General features: G+C 37.0%; 3 protein-coding genes across 6 annotated transcripts in view; 2 read left to right on the forward strand and 1 right to left on the reverse strand.

The window, feature by feature from the left end:
- The window catches only part of Mgat4d (MGAT4 family member D), a 42,173-nt gene extending 37,760 nt beyond the window's left edge, over nt 1-4,413 (forward strand). The window contains exon 11 of the mRNA XM_078020751.1: nt 4,345-4,413. Coding sequence (XP_077876877.1) covers nt 4,345-4,413 — 69 coding nt within the window. The remainder of the gene's footprint in view (nt 1-4,344) is intronic.
- A 1,473-nt stretch (nt 4,414-5,886) lies between these two features.
- Nucleotides 5,887-10,523, reverse strand: LOC144366940 (uncharacterized). 2 transcript variants are annotated; one of them, XR_013426149.1, is made up of 3 exons: nt 9,565-10,523; nt 7,309-7,461; nt 5,887-6,115 (listed from the first exon to the last, which is right to left on the reverse strand). XR_013426149.1 is itself a non-coding variant. In XM_078022095.1 (2 exons), the coding sequence occupies exons 1-2, from the start codon at nt 10,325-10,327 to the stop codon at nt 6,056-6,058; spliced, it is 819 nt and encodes a 272-aa protein (XP_077878221.1). In that variant the 5' UTR covers nt 10,328-10,523; the 3' UTR covers nt 5,887-6,055. The 2 variants fall into 2 exon arrangements, 1 of the variants encoding a protein (XP_077878221.1); XM_078022095.1 differs by lacking the exon at nt 7,309-7,461 and having other exon boundaries at nt 9,569-10,523.
- The window catches only part of Clgn (calmegin), a 40,668-nt gene continuing 30,167 nt past the window's right edge, over nt 9,766-20,266 (forward strand). Inside the window, exon 1 of one of the 3 annotated variants that reach the window (XM_013359675.4) lies at nt 9,766-9,916. The gene's annotated coding sequence lies outside the window, so the exon portion shown is untranslated. Of the gene's footprint in view, nt 10,013-20,266 lie in introns of all 3 variants that reach the window. The other 2 variants (XM_021727901.3, XM_021727902.3) reach the window with 2 other exon arrangements.

The following is a 20,266-nucleotide window of genomic DNA, read 5'->3' on the forward strand; positions in this document are numbered from 1 at the left end:
AGACTCATTCTTTGGAAAAAGTAGCATAACAAGAATAAAACTATTTCTCAACCTTCTTAAGAGTGGATAAGAGACATCATATTTTTAAAATGTTAAGCCTTTAATAATAAAGTGGTAAGTATGAAAATTGACATAATATGTGGCAGTTATTAGATATTTGTTAATCTTGTATCATTTTAAAAAATTGTGTTCTATATATGTTCAATTTTTGTTTCTATGTTTTCCTTAATATTCATTCCTATAAGTTTTTCTTAAAAAAAACTTTCATGTAGAATGCATTCCTTAACCAGTTAAATTATGTATTACACTTACTGTAAAACTTTTAAAATTTAAGATAAGTTTCTTAGACTACAATTTTATTAAGTAGAAAAAGTATTATTTAACTTGTAGTTCAAAAAAATAATCTAATGAAATAAGAAATACAATGTCATCTTAGTGACGAGCTTTCTTAATTTGAATTTTTTTGAAACTTGCCTAGATCTTCCACTTAAATGTTGCTTGGCATGTCATACTCTGAATCTATAATAAACATAACAATTTTCCTTTTAGAAATTACTAAAATATTTTGGTGTGGGTAAAATGGTGATTTCTGAAAATTCACATAAAATATTCGCACTGGAAAATTTTTTAAAAATTGGTAAGCAGGACTGGGGTTGTAGCTCAGTGATAGAGCACTTGCCTCAATGTGTGAGGCATTGGGTTCAGTTCTCAGCCCCACATATAAATATATGAATAAAATAAAGGTCCATCAACAACTAAAAAATATTTTTAAAAATTGATAAGTAGACAAATAGCATGTTTTTTTAGAACTAGCTAATGTTCTTTCCTATGCAAAAAGTCATTTTCCTTTTACTGCACTGCACCAGCTGAAGGGCCAAGCATTTAAATGCACTGGAGATAGGGCCACCAGATAGAACACACAAATCCAGTTATCTTTCAGTTCACCAATTACTTTTGTCACCTATGTCCCATTTGTTTTGCTGTTGAGAACCATGATGAACCTAGCTGAAGGTGGAGGAAGAAGGGGTAGAAGGAAAGATACTTCGCTTTAAAACGCTGTAACTCGCTGAATTCATTTACTAGTTGTAGAAGTTTTCTGGTAGAATTTTTTGGGTCTTCTAGGTATAGAATCATATTGTCGGCAAATAGTGCTAATTTGAGCTCTTCTTTACCTCCCTTTAATTTCTTTCATCAGCCTAATTGCTCTGGCCACTGTTACAATGACTATGTTATATAGAAGTGGTGAAAGAGGGCATCCCTGTCTTGTTCCAGTTTTTAGAGGGAATGCTTTCAATTTGTCTTCATTTAGAATGATGTTCACCTAGGGCTTAGCATAGATAGCTTTTACGATGTTGAGATATGTTCCTGTTATCCATAGTTTTTCTAGTGTTTTGAACATGAAGGGGTGCTGTATTTTGTCAAATGCCTTTTCTGCATCTGTTGAGATGATCATGTGGTTTTTTAAGTCTATTGATGTGATGAATTATGTTTATTGATTTCCATGTGTGGAACCAACCTTGTGTCCCTGGGATGAAGCCCACTTGATCATGGTGCACAATCTTTTTGATATGTTTTTGTAATCAATTTGCCAGAATTTTATTGAGAATTTTTGCATCTATGTTTATTAGAGATATTGATCTGAAGTTTTCTTTCTTTGATGTGCTTTGCCTAGTTTTAGAACCAGGGTGGATATTGGCCTCATAGAATGAGTTTGGAAGTGCTCCCTCTTTTTCTATTTCCTTAATACATTGAAGAGTATTGGCTTAGTTCCTCTTTAAAGGTCTTGTAGAACTTAGCTGTGTATCCATCTGGTCCTGGACTTTTCTTTCCTTAGTCTATACCCAAAGGACTTAAAACAGCATACTACAGGGACACAGCTACATCAATGTTTACAGCAGCACAATTCACAATAGCTAAACTGTGGAACCAAACTAGATGCCCTTCAGTAGATGAATGAATAAAGAACTGTGGTATATATATATACACAATGGAATGTTATTCATTATTAAAAGAGAATAAAATCATGGCATTTGCAGGTAAATGGATGGAACTGAAGAATAATATAATGCTAAGTGAAGTTATCCAATCCCAAAAAACCAAATGCCGAATGTTTTCTCTGATTTAAAGATGCTGATTCACAAGATGGGGGGGGCATGGGAGGATTAGATCAATTCTTGATACAGAAAAGGGGAGGGAGGGAAGGGAAGGGGTATGGGGGTAGAAATGACGGTGGCATGAGATGGACATCATTACCCTAAGTACATGTATGAAGACATGAATGGTTTGAATATACTTTGTGTACAACCAGAGATATGAAAAATTGTGCTCTATATGTGTAATATGAATTGTAATGCATTCTGCTGTCATATATAACAAACTAAAATGAAAAAATAAAAAAAAACTTTAATTTGGCTGATTCAGGCTATGGGAATACCCTAGACTTTTATTAAAGAATGATATGCAACATTTCTGCATTTTATTTAAAGTTTTATGTTTTCATTTTATATAAAGATCCATGTGACACATTTTTTTTTCTCAGAATTTGGAACTAGAAAATGATGTTCTTTCCTAAAGAACAATGTTGATTTCTTTGAGTCATTGTGGGCAGTTTTCCCCTTTTAAGTTATAAGAAATCCCAAACTGTTGTCATATGAAATGTAATAACTATTATTTTATATTGACAGCAAAATATCATCAGTTCATTAAGTTTTACATCTAATCTCTTTCATTTATTTATTATAATTAAAAATTTCATTTATTATAATTAAAAATTATTATAATTTATTATAATTAAAAATTATTATAATTTATTATAATTTAAAAATTATTGTATGTGTTTTTAGAGTAAGTTACACTAATGCCTTTCTACATTATCTACAATAATTCTTTGGTTGTAATGATAATCTGAACATACAGATTTCCCAGGAATCCTGTTGATGGAAATCCACTTTCACTATTTTTTTTTTATTATAGTAATAATCATCTTTATTTCTTTTCTGGTCTTGGGTAAGTGAGGAATGATCTCATGGTAGCCAGTGATGAGTTCAAAAGGGTATGGAGCTTTTAAAAATAGTCTGAAACACATAGTTACAGATGTAAATGGCATCCCAATTAAATACCTAACAAATACAATGTATTACAACCACTGATCATGGGCATAATAATGCATTTCATCAAATCTTGAAAATACATTCAAGCCATGTGGTTTCTGCTTATTTTTGTGCGTTCACATCTTCATTTCCAGAGGTGTATTCATATCAGTTTGGTTTGCTACACATTGACACCATGCCTGTGCTGCTATTCACATTTTCAAACAAAACCATGCCTGTATCTCATTAATCCTCTATTTTATCATACAAGTGTAATTCAATTGTTTTCCAATGTTTCAACATATATTCACACATTTGTAGCCAAACATGTGTATCAAAACAGGTAGCATTTTACGAAAATTGGGCAACTTTCTCCAGTAATTATACATTTGTGAGTGTGTTCCTTACCTCTGATTTACCAATGACCTTGCTTTGTTTCTATGGCAATGCCTTTTATAATGACAGCTTCAAGTACTTTGAAAACATTAATTGGTTCATACCAAAGAAATGTAGGAGAGAAATGACTGCTGTTGATTCTATCCTCCTGCTTCTGATTGCCAATTGATACACTTAAGTGGCTCTCATTTAGTTACATACATTATCAAGTACCATTCACCCAGGCTACTTGTATTCCTCATCTAATTGCTGCAGCAGAAAGATTTATAAGTCTTCACAGTAGTCCCGAACTGTGGAGAGACAGATCATGGACAAAATTTCACATCAGTTTTAGGTAGGTTACAGGTACTAAGGATCCTTTGATTCCATTTGATAAAACTTGTTTCCAAGTGATTTTATCCACTTAAATTATATTAAAACTCATGATTCTGGAACTTGTAACCAACTGAGAAAAATTCCCTAGATCCAAAAGCCCAAGTCTCTGTAGCACAATAAGTAAACAAATAGGATAAATATGTCATGTGCAAGGAAAGGAGAACTGGCATGGATTTCCTAGTAGGTTTGACTCTGAATTTAGTTATGTTGTTCATTCTTCAAAGTAATGAGCAGTCAAACAATGCTCCCTAATTTCGACATAAAACTCAGTAATCCAACATCATTGATTTGGACTTTTAAAAATATTCATTTAAAATTTTAGCCATGAGATAACCATTATGAGGAAAATATGACAACTTATGTTAGCACTGTTAAATAATGGTGTAGAAAAAATTTCAAAAATAATTATGCATGAATTGCAATCAACATTTACTTGCATTAGAACTGGTCTGGAATACCCCTGTAACCATGTGTCTTGTTCCAGACCCATACCTTTGATGTTCCTTGGGCTACCAGCTTCTTCTCCAGCCCCTTCCACTGCTGGAGGCCTTGACTTATTGTCCTATTTCTAACTCTTTGCCTCCAGACCAGCTTCTTGAAAGCTAGGCCCATCCTCACCATCTCAACTCCCCCTTCACCCCTTAGGTCACTGCAACGTGGTCTCATTTGCCAATTCCCCCCACCCCAGTTAAGCCATGAATACTGTTACTGCCCAAACCAACATTAGTATCTAAGATTTAATATTATTAGATCTTTCCTCAACACCTCACACAAGAGACTTATAGAGTCTTAGAGATCCCAAATGAAACTCTTTAACTTTTTGAACTTTCATTGTTTGGATTAAATCCTTCCATAAATTCTCACTGCCTTTACAGAAAAGTTCAAAGTCACCAGCCTGATTTAGAGACAGCCTTCATATTCAAGCTTTTTATTTCTTCAGTTTAATTTTTTTCTTTTTGCATTCTCCTCCTCAGAAGTTCCCATCCCCTCTCAACCCTTAATTTAACCACTAAACCGAGATCATACTGAGTCAATTTTGACTCCTTGAATTTACTATGTCTTTTCTCGAACATTTTCCCTTTCTAAAACACTCTTTCCTTAACCCTTCTTAACTCCCAGGTTTCAGAAGCTCAGCCACCATTTCTTGCAGGAAATCTTTTCTTATATCCAAGTCACCATTCATGGTCCTATTTTCTTTTTTAACTTTTTAGTTGATTTTTAAAAAATAAATGATAGCAAGGATGCATTATAATTCTTATTACACATATAGAGCACAATTTTTCATATCTCTGGTTGTATATAAAGTATGTTTCAATTTGTGTCTTCATACATAATGATGTCCATCACGGTCCACCATCATTGCTAAACCTCTGGCCCCTCCTTTCCCCTCCCACCCCTCTGCCCTATCTAGAGTTTTTCTATTCCGGCCATGCCTCCCGTCCCTACCCCACTATGAATCAGTCTCCTTATATCAGAGAAAACATTAGGCATTATTTTTTGGGGGGAGGATTGGCTCACTTTCGCTAATTTTAACACCAAGACAGTACTGAAATAGGCATTATCTAATAAGAATTATTTCTTTTGTCAATGCAAAGTTATCTTCTCCCTTTAAAGGGTGATGTAATGATATCAACGAAGATACAATAAATAAACCATCAATAAAATGTTAGGGAAATAATTATATATTTATGAGTTATGTTTTTTTTTCTCAAAGTTAAAGTTTTCTCACTTTTATTTCAGAAAATTCTAAGATAATAAGAATATCAAGAAGAAACTGCAATACTTGGAACTTCAAATAAACTTGATTTCTAATATCGTCTTTCAGAAATTGAAATAGTGAGAATACTTAATCATCCAGAAGAGAAAAAGCAATGAAGAAATTGGCAACCTTGAAAGTTTTAAATGACCTCTTATGCCAAGGGGGAAAAAATAGAACAGGAAGTGTGAGTGCAACTCAGTGGTAGAGTGCTTCTTAGAATGTACAGGGTTCCATCCCCCAGTACTGCCAAAATAATAATGATAATAATAACAGTAATAATCGATCTTTTTATTTATGAAGTGTGTAACTATTACAATTTACTGTCTAAAAATCAGTAAAGGCAGGGACATTTTAAAAAATTAAGAACTGTATTTTATCAACATAGAAAACAAGGCTATCCCATAATCTCAAAAAATAGCTAAAGCTCAGAAATGTACTATGTCACAGACAAGTTCTGTCCAATTGGCATATGGTCTTCTCCATCTTGCTGCAATACCTAAAGAAATAGAAAGCACAAATTTGAGCAAGGCTGGCAGTGCCAAACATCATCTTGTGTTTTAATAAATAACATTGAAAACTCTAAACTTATTCCTAGGTGCCATTTAGGCTGATTGTTAAACACCTTGTTATGTAAATATTCTTGATAACCATTTCATTTGAAGGATTTATTTAACCTGTGGATTATTTGGGACTGTGTTTGCTTTTTCATACAAGCTAATATATTTTTGTTTTGCTGATGTTAGCTTTATTTCCATTTATTTTTATTGTTGATTTCTAATTTGATTGCATTGTTAAGAGAATGTTATCTGTGTGATAAAAGTTTAGAACTGTTGTGAATCGTTATGTTCAGTATGATTTTGAAAAAAAATGTATAGTTTCTATACACTTCTTTAAAAATATGTGGAGCTTATTTGTTTTTACAAATGTTGATTTTATGCTTTAAACATGTCTTTTTAAAGTATTCCTAATTATCGGGTCTGGGCTTTTCATTTGGTTGCTTACATCTTTTAAAATATTATTTGTCTGCCCCACCCATCAGTTTCTTACAGGGATCTTTTAAAATGTATTGGTTTTTTTTTTCTTTCGGATTTGTCTTTATTTATTTTGAGCAATATAAGAGATATTTCTGGCTTTTTATCCTTTAATCAAATGCATCTTAATTTTTATTGCCATCTTACCTGTACCAATTCTTCACACATTTACCTCAATATAACTTTATCACATACCAATTTGTAAAGAAAATATGAAAGATGTGCTGTTCACATGTGTCCACTTAGTTGTTCTTTTAGAAGAGGATATATGTATGTTACAAAGATTTTAAATTTAACTTCAATTTTGAAATTTTAAAATTAAGTCTGCTAGAGCATATTCCAGGTTCATATGTAGAATTAAAATTAAGTCTCGGTACAGTTTTATCCAAGAGGCAACATTCTTTGGGGGGACATTCTGGATCCAAATTACAGCAGAACATTTATGTGAATTTCTAGTAATATAGCAATATTACTAATATTAGCAGTAATAGTAGATATGTTTCCACTCTTGAATGGAAGGGAAAGAGAGACCCTCTATTAAAATAGATGTGTAAAAATGTCTTGGGGCTTTTGTGTTTCTTTGCATGGACTTCCACTCTAGGGTAGAACTGTGACAGTTTTGAACAAATAGTGGGAGGTAAATCTGGGCTGGAATTACCGATTGAAACACTGTATTTTCTTCTTTTTCTAAGAACTTTGGCATCCATTTTTAGATGCTCTGTTGACTTCGAAGCCATTATTAGGCAATGAATTATGAAGAAGTTCATACAAGCTAATATATTTTTGTTTTGCTGATGTTAGCTTTATTTCTCTACCTGCAGATAAAATGAATAATATATTAGGAAACACAGTTTACCAAAATTGATGTCAATAAACCAGAAAGCTAAACCGACAATTTTTCATGAAAGAAATAGAGAATGTGGTCAAGAAATCACCTAACAGCACAAAGAGGCACCAGTCCCAGGTGCTTATACAGGGGAATTGAACTAACCTTTTGGAAACCGAGTAGCTCCAGTACTTTTAAATTGTTTCAGAATACAGCAAAATATGAATTTTTCCAAATTATTTTAATGGTGTAAATATAACATTAGAATCTAATCCCTATAATGATAGCACAGAAAACTGCAGAGCAATATCTTTTATGATGATAATGCAGAATTTCTAAATGCAGAATTAGAAGTAGCCTCCAAGCCACGTTAATATATCATGCTTGGTATTTATACCAAGAGTGCAAGAAGTTGTTAGGATTCTTTTAGGGAGGCTTTCATGATAGTATACAATCCCAAGAGGTCTAAGGGGAAAACAAAAATCATATGATTATCTCCACAGAGGCTGAAAACAAAACCTATCAAAAATTCAACACCTATTTCCTATAAAAACTTTGGAGAAAATTTGATGAATGAGTACTTCCTTGATAAGTTGAGAATAAACTCTCATACCCTGTTTATGGGAATACAACTTCTACAGAGGGTATTGGTAATTGTTAAGAAAACTATGTAGCATTTAAAATCACAGATATTGCTGGCTGCTAGCAAGGCTAAAATTAAAGTGACCTACTAAACAATCTTGCCAATGTACAGCAACTGAAACTCTCATGCATTGCTAATGGGAGCATAAAATAGCATAACTAGTTTGGAAAATAGCTCTCAGCATGTTCTTAAACAGTCAAATAAATGCACTCCCACACATTTCACCCTTTCCACTCCTAGTTACTCAAGAGAAATTAAAACGTATGTGCCTCCAAAGACTTGTGCATGAATGTTTACAGCATATTTATTTGTAATTGACAAGACCTGTCCATTAAGATGTGCATGTAATAAACAGAGGAGTAACAGTGATTAAAAGGAACTAACAATACAAACACAAGGATGGAACTCAAAGTAATTAATGCAGATTAAAAGACAACCCCCCCTCAAAAATAGTACATGTTGTATAGTTCCATTTATATTAAATTCTTAAAATATGCAATCTAATCAAAACAAAAATCTGTGATTGCTTAGGGATAGGGACAGGGAAACAACTGGAGCTGACTAATTCAGTATTTGTTGTGATACGTCAAAAGTTATCAAATTGTGTGCCAAACATGCACAAAGAATACCAGAGCTAGCTTGAAAGACTTCCATTTATCAAATCTGGGACCATTTGAGCACCAAAATAACTCAGCACAGAAACGGACTGGAATTCATGGAGGGGGAGGGGGAGGGGGAGGGGGAGGGGAGGAGGAGGAGGCGGAGGGGGGGGAGGAGGAGGAGGAGGGGGGGAGGAGGAGGGGGGGAGGAGGAGGAGGAGGAGGAGGAGGAGGAGCTGCTACAATTCTATACCTACGATAAATTAGATGAATGGATAAATAAAAACTCTAATGGAAGGTTGCCTATTTAGAAGGAAAATGAGAGTTAGAAAATCACTGATCTAGGCAAGTCGATAGTTCCTAAACTCAGGATAGAGAGAGTGGAATTTAGTAAATTTTATGAAGAACCAGATATATACACATCCTCAAAGTTTGTTCACACAGATTACTTATCAGTTACAAATGGTGAGTTGGAGCTGTACGGAAGGGAAAGCAGGCAACACTTTAAATGACTATTCAAAATTAGCACCACCAAGAAAAGGCTCAATGGATGTCATGCGTCTCAGGTAAATTCTTAATAATGTTGTCGAAAGAAATGCAGTGTTTCATATGTAATTGATTACCTTAACATCTAATATATATCATACACGCCGATGAAATGGCAGGCCTTCCTGCTGATAACAATCACAGCTCACATCTTAAAGTACAGAACTCTAGAAGAAACTAGAATGCTCATCTAAACCTGCCGCATCTGTAAGGGAGCACCGTCCAAAAACGTGATGTACCTAAAATTCAGGATCCAATTATGGTGCAATTTACATAAATTTCAGGGCCCAATTATGGAACCTACTGTTTGCCCAGAGATGCCGGCGCTCAGGATCCGCGGTCTCGGAGCGGCGCGGCGCGAGCCCGGGGGGACGCGCTGGCCTGCGGGCTCAGGGCCCGCGGCAGTTGAGCGCCCAGCTGCAGGTGAGCTTCGCGCGCGCCTGGGGCCGCGGCCGCCTCGCCGCTGGACGCCGCTCGCGCATGCGCGGTTAGCAGTCGCTGCTGGGCGACTGCCGGCGGGATTTGTCTGGGGAGACACGGAGACCGAGTGGCAGCGAGTGTGGACACCTGAGCTGCCACTGCTGAAAACTGGCCCGCAAGACAAGTGTGTGGGCATCGGGCCTCCTTCCTGCCGCCGTGCGCTCTGGCTGGGGTGAGGAATCCCAGTCTTTGCTGCGCCCCGGGGAGAGGGTTCCTGGGCCACACCCTTTTCTTTTGCGACTGGAAAGGCTGAACAGGTTAGGGCCAGGTGAGGAGGTGGATGTTGAGGTGGAGCCTGGGGGTGCAGCCAGAGCTGCTGTGGGGTAGGTTCTGGCGGCTTCGTGGGCACATAGGCCAGCTCTGGGCAGAGGGAGTGGATGCCACCTCCGGGTGGTTGGGTCCTCTGGAACTGCTGTGTGCACCTGCTGCGCTGGGGCAGACGCGGGCAAGGCCAGGTGCCCCGCGCAGCCAGGCCTATCCCTGTGGGCTTAAGTCCGTTATCCCAGCGGTCATCCTTCCTGCCCCGTTCCACGCTCGAGCACCGAAACGCGCCCCCACGGAGAGTAGAGAGGGCCGGGGGCATCTCGGCGCTGCTCGCCCCACTGACTGCTCCTCGCAAAAGCTCCAACGAGAACAAACTTGGCTCAGCTTAATCCATCCCACCTCTGTAAAGGCGAAGGGACCCAACCCTCTGGTGGAGGTGGCCAGTGACTCCTTAGATACGCGTGGATCCCAAAGTGCGTCACTGGGGACCGCGCGAAAGAGTTGTGTTGAATCCAATGAAGCCCTAATTACTGGAGACTCATTATCTCCTAAAGCCTGTTTACTATCAATCAGACACTTTAGCTGAATTTATTAATAGCATCTTCCCAGGCAACAAGGGGGAGGCGTTTGCTTGGGATTTAAAATCAAAAGACAACAAAGCTCAGGAGCAGAGAGAGAAGGTAAATTACGCCTCCTTGTGAAGAAGTCGCAAATTAGAGCGAATTTGTACTGAAACTTTCTGATGCATAAAAATCAACAAAACTTCACTTGGTATTATGGTTTTGCCTGTTTTTAAGATTTTACATCACTCTCGTAGCCCTCCTTTTGGTAATTTTAAGTTTGACTTATTTTCCATGTGCAGTTTTGCCTTAGCATTCTCTTGGTTTGATTTTACAAGTCACGTTTAGATTTTGTATCAAGGTTCTTTGAAAAATATACACTATATTCTTCGCCTTACTTGTTCATAAAGTTAATTAATATTTGTAAAGGATGTAGGTGTGTTGGTGGGTCTGTAGATATTGACTAGTGCTGTAAATGAACTTAATAATGCGTTAGTGCACTGACTAATCACATTAGTATCTTAATTTGAACACTGCAGCTGTCAACTCTAATGGAACTTTAGATCATCTAGTTCAACCCTTTCCCTACACAAATGAGAAAACAGGCCCAGAGCAGTTGAATCACTTGCCCTTTTAATAATAGAACTTGAAACTTGGTGCTATGGTGTCAAGCTCAAAAAGTGCTTTATGTCATTGAGTTGAGTTCTTGTAGTGACATGACAATGAAAACTTTAAATTATAGGCAATTTTCAGACACCACTCCTGGTGTATGCCAGCAGTGGCCAATACCTCAGTCAACTATGTGACTGAGTAACAGCAGAAGACTTCTCAGAAAAAATCATATATATAGGTGGGGCATGGCGGTGCCTGCTTGGAATCCTAGTGGCTTGGAGGTTGAGGTTGGAGGATCATAAGTTTGAGGCCAGCCTGAGCGGCTTACACCTAGTCTCAAAGAATATTTTTAAAATGGACTGGGGATGTAGCTCAGTAGTAAAGTATCCCTGGGTTCAATCCCCAGCACCAAAAAAATTTTAAAAAAAGAAAGCCCACATATAGAAGGGAGTGTATGTTAAATAGATGAGTGCTGAGAATTAAAGAAATGAGTCTTAGAGTGGATTTTATGCTGAAAACTCTCAAGAACTATTGGCTATTTTTATAAACAGGTTATACATGAAGACTTGTGTTTTAGGAAAAAAATCATGCAAGAAATGAAATGAAGGCATAAAGTGGCAACTTACTAATACTGTTCAGAAAGGATAGGTTTTAAAATTAAGGCTGAGGTATAAAAATAGAGATATTCTAGGGGAACTCAGATGGCTTTATTTACCAATGATGTAGGAAATCAGCAAGAGAAGACTCAGGAAAATGGCACAAGCGACTGATTTGATTGACTAGAGGTGCTGTTAATAGGAGAAGGGAATAAAAAATGGAGAAGCAGGTTTTGCAGGAAAGAACAAGTTGAAACTATTGGAGATTTGGGGACATCTTTGGAGATTCATTGAAATTAAGGTAACCTCTGAGCTGTGGATAAGGTTTAGGAATCTTTAGCTAGCTTTAGGTTGAAACCAAGAATATATGTGAAAGCTTGAGAACACAGACCCCTAAAGAATACCAACATTTCAAAAGACTAGAGAAAGTGTCCATGACAGAGGACAGAAGAGGGAAAGAGGCAGGAAGGTGTACCATGGAAAATGAGGCCAGAGAGGGTCCAAGGAGGAGGCAGGCCATGAGGTCAGAAGGGGTGAGACCATAGTGATCTGCAAAAATGCTCCTGAACTTGACTTGTTAGTAGCAACAGTTCCAAAGATAAGTTTCAGAGAAGCAAGAAATAGAGTATAGGAAGAATATTAGTTTTGCCTGCTGCCATAACACTGCCACTAATTCACTGCAGCTTAAAGCAACACAGTTTTATTGTCTCACAGTTCCATAGCACACAAGTCTGACACAAGTCTCACCAGGCTAAAAACAAGGTGCCAGCAAGGCAACCTTCAGGCCAAGGGTTCAGGGATGATCTGTTTCCTCACTTATTCAAGTTGGTGGCAGAATTCAGTCTCTCGGGTTGTGGGACTAAGGACCCTGTTTCCTTGCAGAGGGCTCTTTCTGGTTTCTCAAGATCACCCATGCCCTTGACTCATGGTCCATTTCCTTCATCCTCAAAGCCTCCAGTGGTAGATAGAATCCTGGGCTCTCCCTCTTGAAATCTCTCCTCCCTGTCTGTCTCTCTGACTTTCTTTTCCACTTTGAAGGTCCCTGTAACTACACTGGGCCCACCTGGATAAGCAAGGCCTTTCTCCTTGTTTAAGGTCCTAATTTGGAATCTTAATTCTATCTGCAAAGACCCTTTTGCTGCATGAGGTTACATTCCCAGGGACCCAGTGTGGACATCTTTGGGGGACTATTTTTTTCAGTCTGTTATAGAAAGTTAGAACTATTAGCAGATAATGGAGACAGTCTTTCTAGAAACCTAGTTGCTAGGGAAAGGAGATACCCACACATTTAGATTATCTATCATGTGATCTGCAGTTCTGAATAATAAGCTTTACTCTTTATTCCTGAATTTTGAACTAAGAAATGCAAGTATCTGCCTAAATATCCTGAAATTTGTGTGAGCATTTTAGAGTGCCATACAAATATAAGGTAATGCAGTGGAAATGTTAGTTTTGATACACTTTAAAGTCTTCGATGTAAAAAGGCCACATTACAGCTAACTAAAGATATATGTATAAACATAATTTGAATACTCATCAAATTACGGCTTAAAAAAAATAAAACTTTACCACGTTAATTGAAGTGTTTGTATAAAGGACTGAACACAAAAAGAAATTATTTAACCTTGTTCTTTATTTTGTAGGCCAAAACTTTAGTGCCATTTAGTGAGGATTAAATATTGGAATCTAACCTTAAAGGTTAATGTTCTGATCTTGGGAATGTGGGTTGTGAAGCTAGAGCTAAGTTTGAGCCTTGCCTTTTCTGCCTGATAGCCTTGTTTGGCCTTGCTAAACTACTAATCTCCCTGAGCCTCACTTCTCTTATGTATAAAATGGGCATGTTAATATGAAGCTTCATCATAAGGTGCTGTAAAGATTAAGGTGCTGTAAAGATTAACGTGCTACACAGTAAGTACTCTAAACATCACTTCTTATTCTCCTTTTTCCTTGGCCCAGGGAAATCAATCTGTTCTTTGCTTCTGACTTTATATTCCATGTTCTCAAAGATGCTTGTCCTGACCACCCTTCCCCAATTTAAGTTCAATTTCCTAATTACCAACAATCACAAGTTCTTTACTTTTCTGTTACTATGATAACCACAGGTATTTGTTTATCCTCTACTTTCTATCCTGGACTACACACTTTTAAAATCAGGAACCATGTATGCTCTACTAATTTCTATAATTGTAGTGTCTGACATAATTTATCATCATGAATATTTTTTATATATTCATTTTTATCTGGTGCTGAGGATTGAACCCAGTGTCTCACATGTATGAGGTGGGTGCTCTACCACTGAGCTATAGACCCAGCCCCATCATGAATATTTATTTATATTTATTTATTTATTTTTCTTTAAAAAAATATTCATTTTTTAGTTGTATTTGGACACAATACCTTTATTTGTTTTTGTTTTTTTAATGTGGTGCTGAGCACTGAACCCAGAGCCTCTTGCTTGCTAAGTGAGCGCACTGCCACTGAGCCACAACATCAGCCCCATGAATATTTATTCAGTGATTTTTGCTCTGCACTGACTGACCTCCTCTGAATTTTTTAAGTGAAACATTAGCCAGTGAGAAATAACGAAATTCCCGGTGCACTTTGTTCTGAGTAGTGCTAGTTGCTTCTGTGAAGCTATCTACATTTCATATCAAGTCTGCAATGTCTTTGGAAGAAGCTGTCTCAGATGCCATTGTTTCCTGTCTCTTAGTCTCATTTGTGACCTTCAAAGTCAATTTTTTTGTGTGCCCATTAGATAGATAATTCCAAAAAAATAACCTCTAATCTTGGTAAAAGTGTGCAGTATTATTTGTATGATGTGATCTCAAATCATTTTCATATTTTTTTGTTTAAGGTCTTTTAAAGTCAATTATGGTTGAGTTGTGGAAATGTGGCATGTCTATGGCAAGATGAAAATTCCTCACATTCAGAGATGTTTCTTCAAAAGTGTAGATTGCAGTTTAAAAATATGGTTAGCTCCTCTGTTATTATGTCAGATCATAAAACCACAAGCTTTCTGGACCACTGTTTTCTCTCAATACAGAAATGCTTTCACTTTTTTAAGAATATCCCCCAAATATTAGCGGGCCCCCTAGTCTAAGCTTTGTCACAACTACTTATCTATAATAAACTGTTAAGATACCTCTATATAAGGATTAATTGCATACGTTTTTCTAAGAGTTAATTTGTTGGAAAGGATTTTTTTCCCCAAGGATCTTGTAGGTTTTTATAGCTCCTTTTATTTCTGCTTTTCCTCTAATTGCCTAGAAACCCTTTGCTAATTTTACTGCTGCAGTGTTACTGCATCAAAAAATTAATCATCCTAATTGCTTGCTTGATACCCTCCCATCTCCCTCCTCCCCCACCCCCTTCATCATTCGTTCTGTCAACATTTATCTGCTCCCATTTGTCATGTGCCAGTGTGCTTTGGGAAACTGTGAAGGCAGAAATCAGAGTGTTTTCTGGTGAGCTTTTATTTGTGTCTGTTTTGTGTTTTGTAAGTTGTCTCACGCTGGTTTTGGGGAACTATATAAAGTAGTATAAATCCTAAATAAATAAGTAAATATATCATCATAATGTTTATATAAATATAATATCTTGCACATGGTGCTACCTGGTGTTGATTCAATTTTCATGCTTAGCTAAGGACTATGAAATAGTAATCCTATATCCAGGCTTGTACCTCTGATGATATCACTCTCTGACCTTCTGGGTTTCTCACTTAGATCTAATCAGACTCCTCTGGTTGCTTTGCAGTACTTTGTTGCTTAAATCTCAAGAAGGCTGTGTTTTCAACTACTATTTTTGTTGTTAGGGTTATTTCTCACTTTCTGCTGTATTTCTTGAGGTATTTCACTTGTTTCTAGGTCCTTCCGACTTAGAAGAAAATGCCCAGTGTCAGTTATAAGCATGTATTATTAAGAGGTAACACTCAAATAGAAAAGTTTTAAAATCTCAGACACTCAGCACCATTTCTGGAGTGTGGTGTTCCTGAGGAGTTGATGGCTATGTTGGTTAATGGTATCTGTTGGCCTGACTGGGCCTTGACTTACCCAGATATTGGTCAGACATTATCTTGGTGTGTCTTGTGAGGGTGTTTCTGGATGAGTTTGAAATAAAACAGAGTGCCCTCCCTAACCTGGGTGGCTTCTTCCGGTCAGCTGAAAACATGGGTAGAGCATGAAGGCCGACCCTTCTTCCAGGAAGAGACATTCTTCCTGCCCGACCGCTTGACTAGGATCCATACTGAAGCCTTGACTCTTCTTGGCTCTCAAGCCTGCTGGCTTTCAGACTGGAACCTAGACCATCGACTCTCCTGGGTCGCAGGACTTCAGCTGCAGGCTAGAACTAAGCTCTTTGCTCTCTTGAGTCTCTAGCTTGCAGTCTTCGGATCTTGGGACTTCTCAACCTCCATAATTGTGTCAGGTAATCCTGTATGGTCAATCGATGCATCATATCCCATTGATTTGTTTCTCTGGAGAATCCAGACTCTTAAAATGGCTCTCCATACCACCTTGACAGAGTATAGGAGCACTTAGTCATTTCTATGGATTCATGAAAAGCGACTGATAAGATTCAGTTCTCTTTTTCATAATAAAAACAAGCATCAAACTAGGAACAGAAGGAAACTGCCACAACATGATGAAGGCCACATGTGAAGGCCCACAGTGACCCTGGACTTGGTGGTGAAAGACTGAAAGCTTTTACTCTGGACCTTAAGGAAAACAAAAGACTTGGGCCCTTCTGCTCAATGGGGTGTAAGTCCTAGCCAGAGAAACTAGGCAAGAAAAAGAACTGAAAGATATCTAAATTTAAAAGAAGTAAAATTGTCTCTCTTTGCAGATGACATAAATCTTATATGTAGAAAGCCCTAAAGATTCCAAACACAGAAGACAAAGACAAAAAGTAGTAAATGTTAGGACTAGTAAATGAATTCACTAAAGTTGCAGGGTACAAAATAAATACCTCCAAATTAATTCATATTTAGACATTAACAACTAAGAGATTAAGGAAATGATCCCATTTACAATAGCATCAAACAGAATAAAATACTTAGTTTGATTCCTATGAAATACACTACTAAAAAAATTTTAAAAGATACAAATAAATGGAAAGACATCCACATTCATGGAGTGGAAGGCAATATTGTTAAGGTATACAGGTCAGTGCAATCCCTATCATAATACTAATGACAATTTTTGAAGCAGTTAGAAACATCTATTCTAAAATTCATGTGAAATTGGAAGGGATCCTGAATAGCCAAAGCAATCTTGAGAAAGAAGAATAAAGTTGAAGGTTTCCTACTGTCTGATTTTGAAACCTTTTATAAAGCTACAACAATCAAATTAGTGTAGGACTGGCATAGAAACAGACATACGCCTGCTGAATCAACAGACCAAAATAAACTCTTGCATATGTGTCCAAATGGTTTTCAGCAAGTCACAGGCCACTCATTGTGGAGTTAACAGTCTTCTCATCAAATATACTGGGGGAAACAGGCTGTTAAAATTAATTGAAAACTTAAACCTAATAGCTAAATCTATAAAATCCTTAAAGCATGGAAAAACTTCATGACATTGGATTTGGCAATGATTATTTTTAAAATGACATCAAAAGCACAGAGAACTAAAAACATAGGTAAATCAGACTACTTCAAAATTTGAAAATTTCTGAACATCAAGGATACAATAAACAGAATGAAGACCCTATGAGGATGAGAAAAAAATATTTATAAATCATATATCTGATAAGGGGTCAGTGTTTAGAAGATGTAAAGACATCTTAAAGCTCCACAATAAAAACCAAAACAGCTTCCTGAATTTAAAAAATGAGCAAAGGATTTAAATAGTCATGTCTTCATAGAAGACACTTAGATGACCAGCAAACCCATGGAAAGATACTCAGCATCACTGGTCATCAGGGGAGTGTGCGCGTCAGAACCACAGCATGATGCCCCACATTCCTGTTAGGGCCGCTGCTGGATAAAACAGTACGGGCAAGGGTGTGTGCCCCATTGTTGGGAATACAGAACAGTGCAGTGCTACGGAGAGCAGCACGGAGGTTTCTCAAAAAGCTGAAAGACAGAATTATCACCTCGTTGGGCAGTTGGTACACAGCGAGAAGAACTGAACACAGGGTCTCAAAATGACATATACAGCTATGTTCACTGTAGTTATTCACATTAGCCAAAAGGCAGAAGTAACCATGTGTCTGTTGACAGATGAATGTATAAACAAAATGTGGCAAATACAATAGAATATTATTCAGCTTTAAAAACAAATGAAATTCTGACACATGCTACAACTTGGGTTGAATCTTGAGGGCATTAAGGTAGATGAAATAAACCAGTTACAGAAAGATGGATACTGTGTGATTGTACTTAGTCAGACTCAGCGAGACAAAAAGTAGAATAGGGCTGGACAGAAGAAGGAAGGGGATGTTGTCATTTAATGAGCAGAGATTTAGCTTTACAAAATGAAAATTTTTGAGACTTGTTGCACAATAGTATGAAAGTACTCAACACTGTTGAACTATACAGTTGAAACTGGTTGAAATTGTAAAACTTGTATCTGTTCTATCATAGTTGTAAAAATACTCCAGTGAATTATTTCCGATTTTTGTAGTATTCCCTATCATCAGGCCTCTCAAGGTTTCAGGAAGACCTGACAGTGTATTTAAGAAACGAGAGGTGACAGGCTTGGAATGGAATGATACATTGGCACCATTTTGTGATAGACATGAGCTTTGTGATCTAATTCGTGTCAGCCAGAGCATCATTGAATAGAAGGGTTACTGCAAATTTAAGTTATTAGAAACCATTAGGTCTGAACATTAACCTTGGACTTGGCTGGGCAGTGGTGCACACCTATAATCCCAGATGCTCAGGAGGCTAAGGAAGGAGGATCATGAGTTCAAAGCCAGCTTCAGCAATTTAGCAAGGCCCTAAGCAAATCAGGAGAACCCTGTCACCAAATAAAATACAAAATAGCGCTGGGGATGTAGCTTAGTGGTTGAGTGCCCCTGAGTTCAATCCCCAGGACCCACCAAAAAATAATAACCTTGGACATCTTCTTAAAGGAGACTATTATCCTATATAATTGTATTGTCTACAGAATACTTTGTGAATGATTACAGTACATTTTAAACATATTTCAAGTCCATAGTGTAAGTAACTTCACAAGGTAATGCTACTCTAAATTTGTAAATTCCCTAGAGGTTTGAAAATGTATTTTGTTGCATCTGTGTGGTTTCTTATGAAATTTCTTATTATATTATGCATATAATAATAGAGTGGTATGTAATGAAAAGAGAAGATAACAGTATACTAGCAAAAAGTTCTGTATTCTAATCATGTTTTTCACATTTTTAAGAAAACTTTGATCAAGTTTTTAAATCTGTTTTCCTGGGCTGGGGCTGGGGCTTAGTGGTAGCATACTTGCCTGGCATGTGTGAGGCACTGGGTTCAATTCTCAACACCACATATAAATAAATAAAATAAAGGTCCATCAACAACTAAAAAATTTTTAAAAAGTAGATCTGTTTTCCTCTTGTAGATTAGAAATGTAATACATATGCTATTTTAATATACAAAAAACTAAGTTAGCTAGTCCTTTTATGTAAATGTAAGATCATAGTCTTTAAATTTTAGGGAAAAAAAACCCCACAAACTTTGAAGGTCAAGCACTTCTTGAGCCTTTTCTGAAGCAGTAGTACTATTTCTAAGGGAAAGTTCAGAAGAACTGGCCTACAGAAAATAAGTACAGTGGATGCTCTAGATGAGTTAAAGCTAGAGTGCCAGAGGGGCTCACCCTGCGTACCTCCCCTGCTCTCTGCCTGGCAGCCTGGGCAGCAGAGCTCAATCAGAGCACCTAGAGTGCATTTTTCAACTAATTAACTATTGGGAACCTGAGCATTGTTCATTTTGAAAGAGAAAATATGGATCTATAGTAATATTAATGTTCATTTTTTTCATTATTATTACTATTAGATTATGTGTTTCGGTTTTACTCAAGGGCTATTCTAGCAAATCACACAAAACACCTTTTATTGCATTATAATAAACTACTGAAGACTTAGACTTTTAGAACAGTGAAGCTTTTGAGTTGACAATATGCCATTTGCAAATATCCTATTTTCTCTGCCAGTAAAGTGAAAATTAAGAAACTTTACTGTTGTTACTCAGATTGATCTCCTAATTCCTATCCCAGTTACACCTCTTTTATGATTGAGAGAGACCAAATGACCCTTACAAATGAATCAATTTTTCATGGGTTGACTCTTGTCTATGAAGATGACAGCATTAACACACTTGAGTATAGAAAGCTCCTGTAAGGTGGAGTGTTTTTGAGAAGGTGCATTTTCAAAGTAAATTGTAGTGGCATAGCCAGTATGTGGGAAGAAAGCAAGTTAACTGGCCCATACATTAAAGTTTTGATCTCATTGAAAAGGGTTTTTATCACTTGAGCTAATTAAGAAAATGCTTTATTTTAA

The sequence above is a fragment of the Ictidomys tridecemlineatus genome, chromosome 9 (assembly GCF_052094955.1).
Source record: "Ictidomys tridecemlineatus isolate mIctTri1 chromosome 9, mIctTri1.hap1, whole genome shotgun sequence".
Taxonomy (NCBI): Eukaryota; Metazoa; Chordata; class Mammalia; order Rodentia; family Sciuridae; genus Ictidomys; species Ictidomys tridecemlineatus.

Excerpts from the sequence above, each read along its gene's own strand:
- LOC144366940 (XM_078022095.1), bottom strand. The coding sequence starts at position 10,327 with ATGCCCCCGGCCCTCTCTACTCTCCGTGGGGGCGCGTTTCGGTGCTCG. Across the intron at positions 6,116-9,568 it reads CCGGCATCTCTGGGCAAACA|GTATTGCAGCAAGATGGAGA; the intron begins GTAGGTTCCATA and ends CTATTTCTTTAG.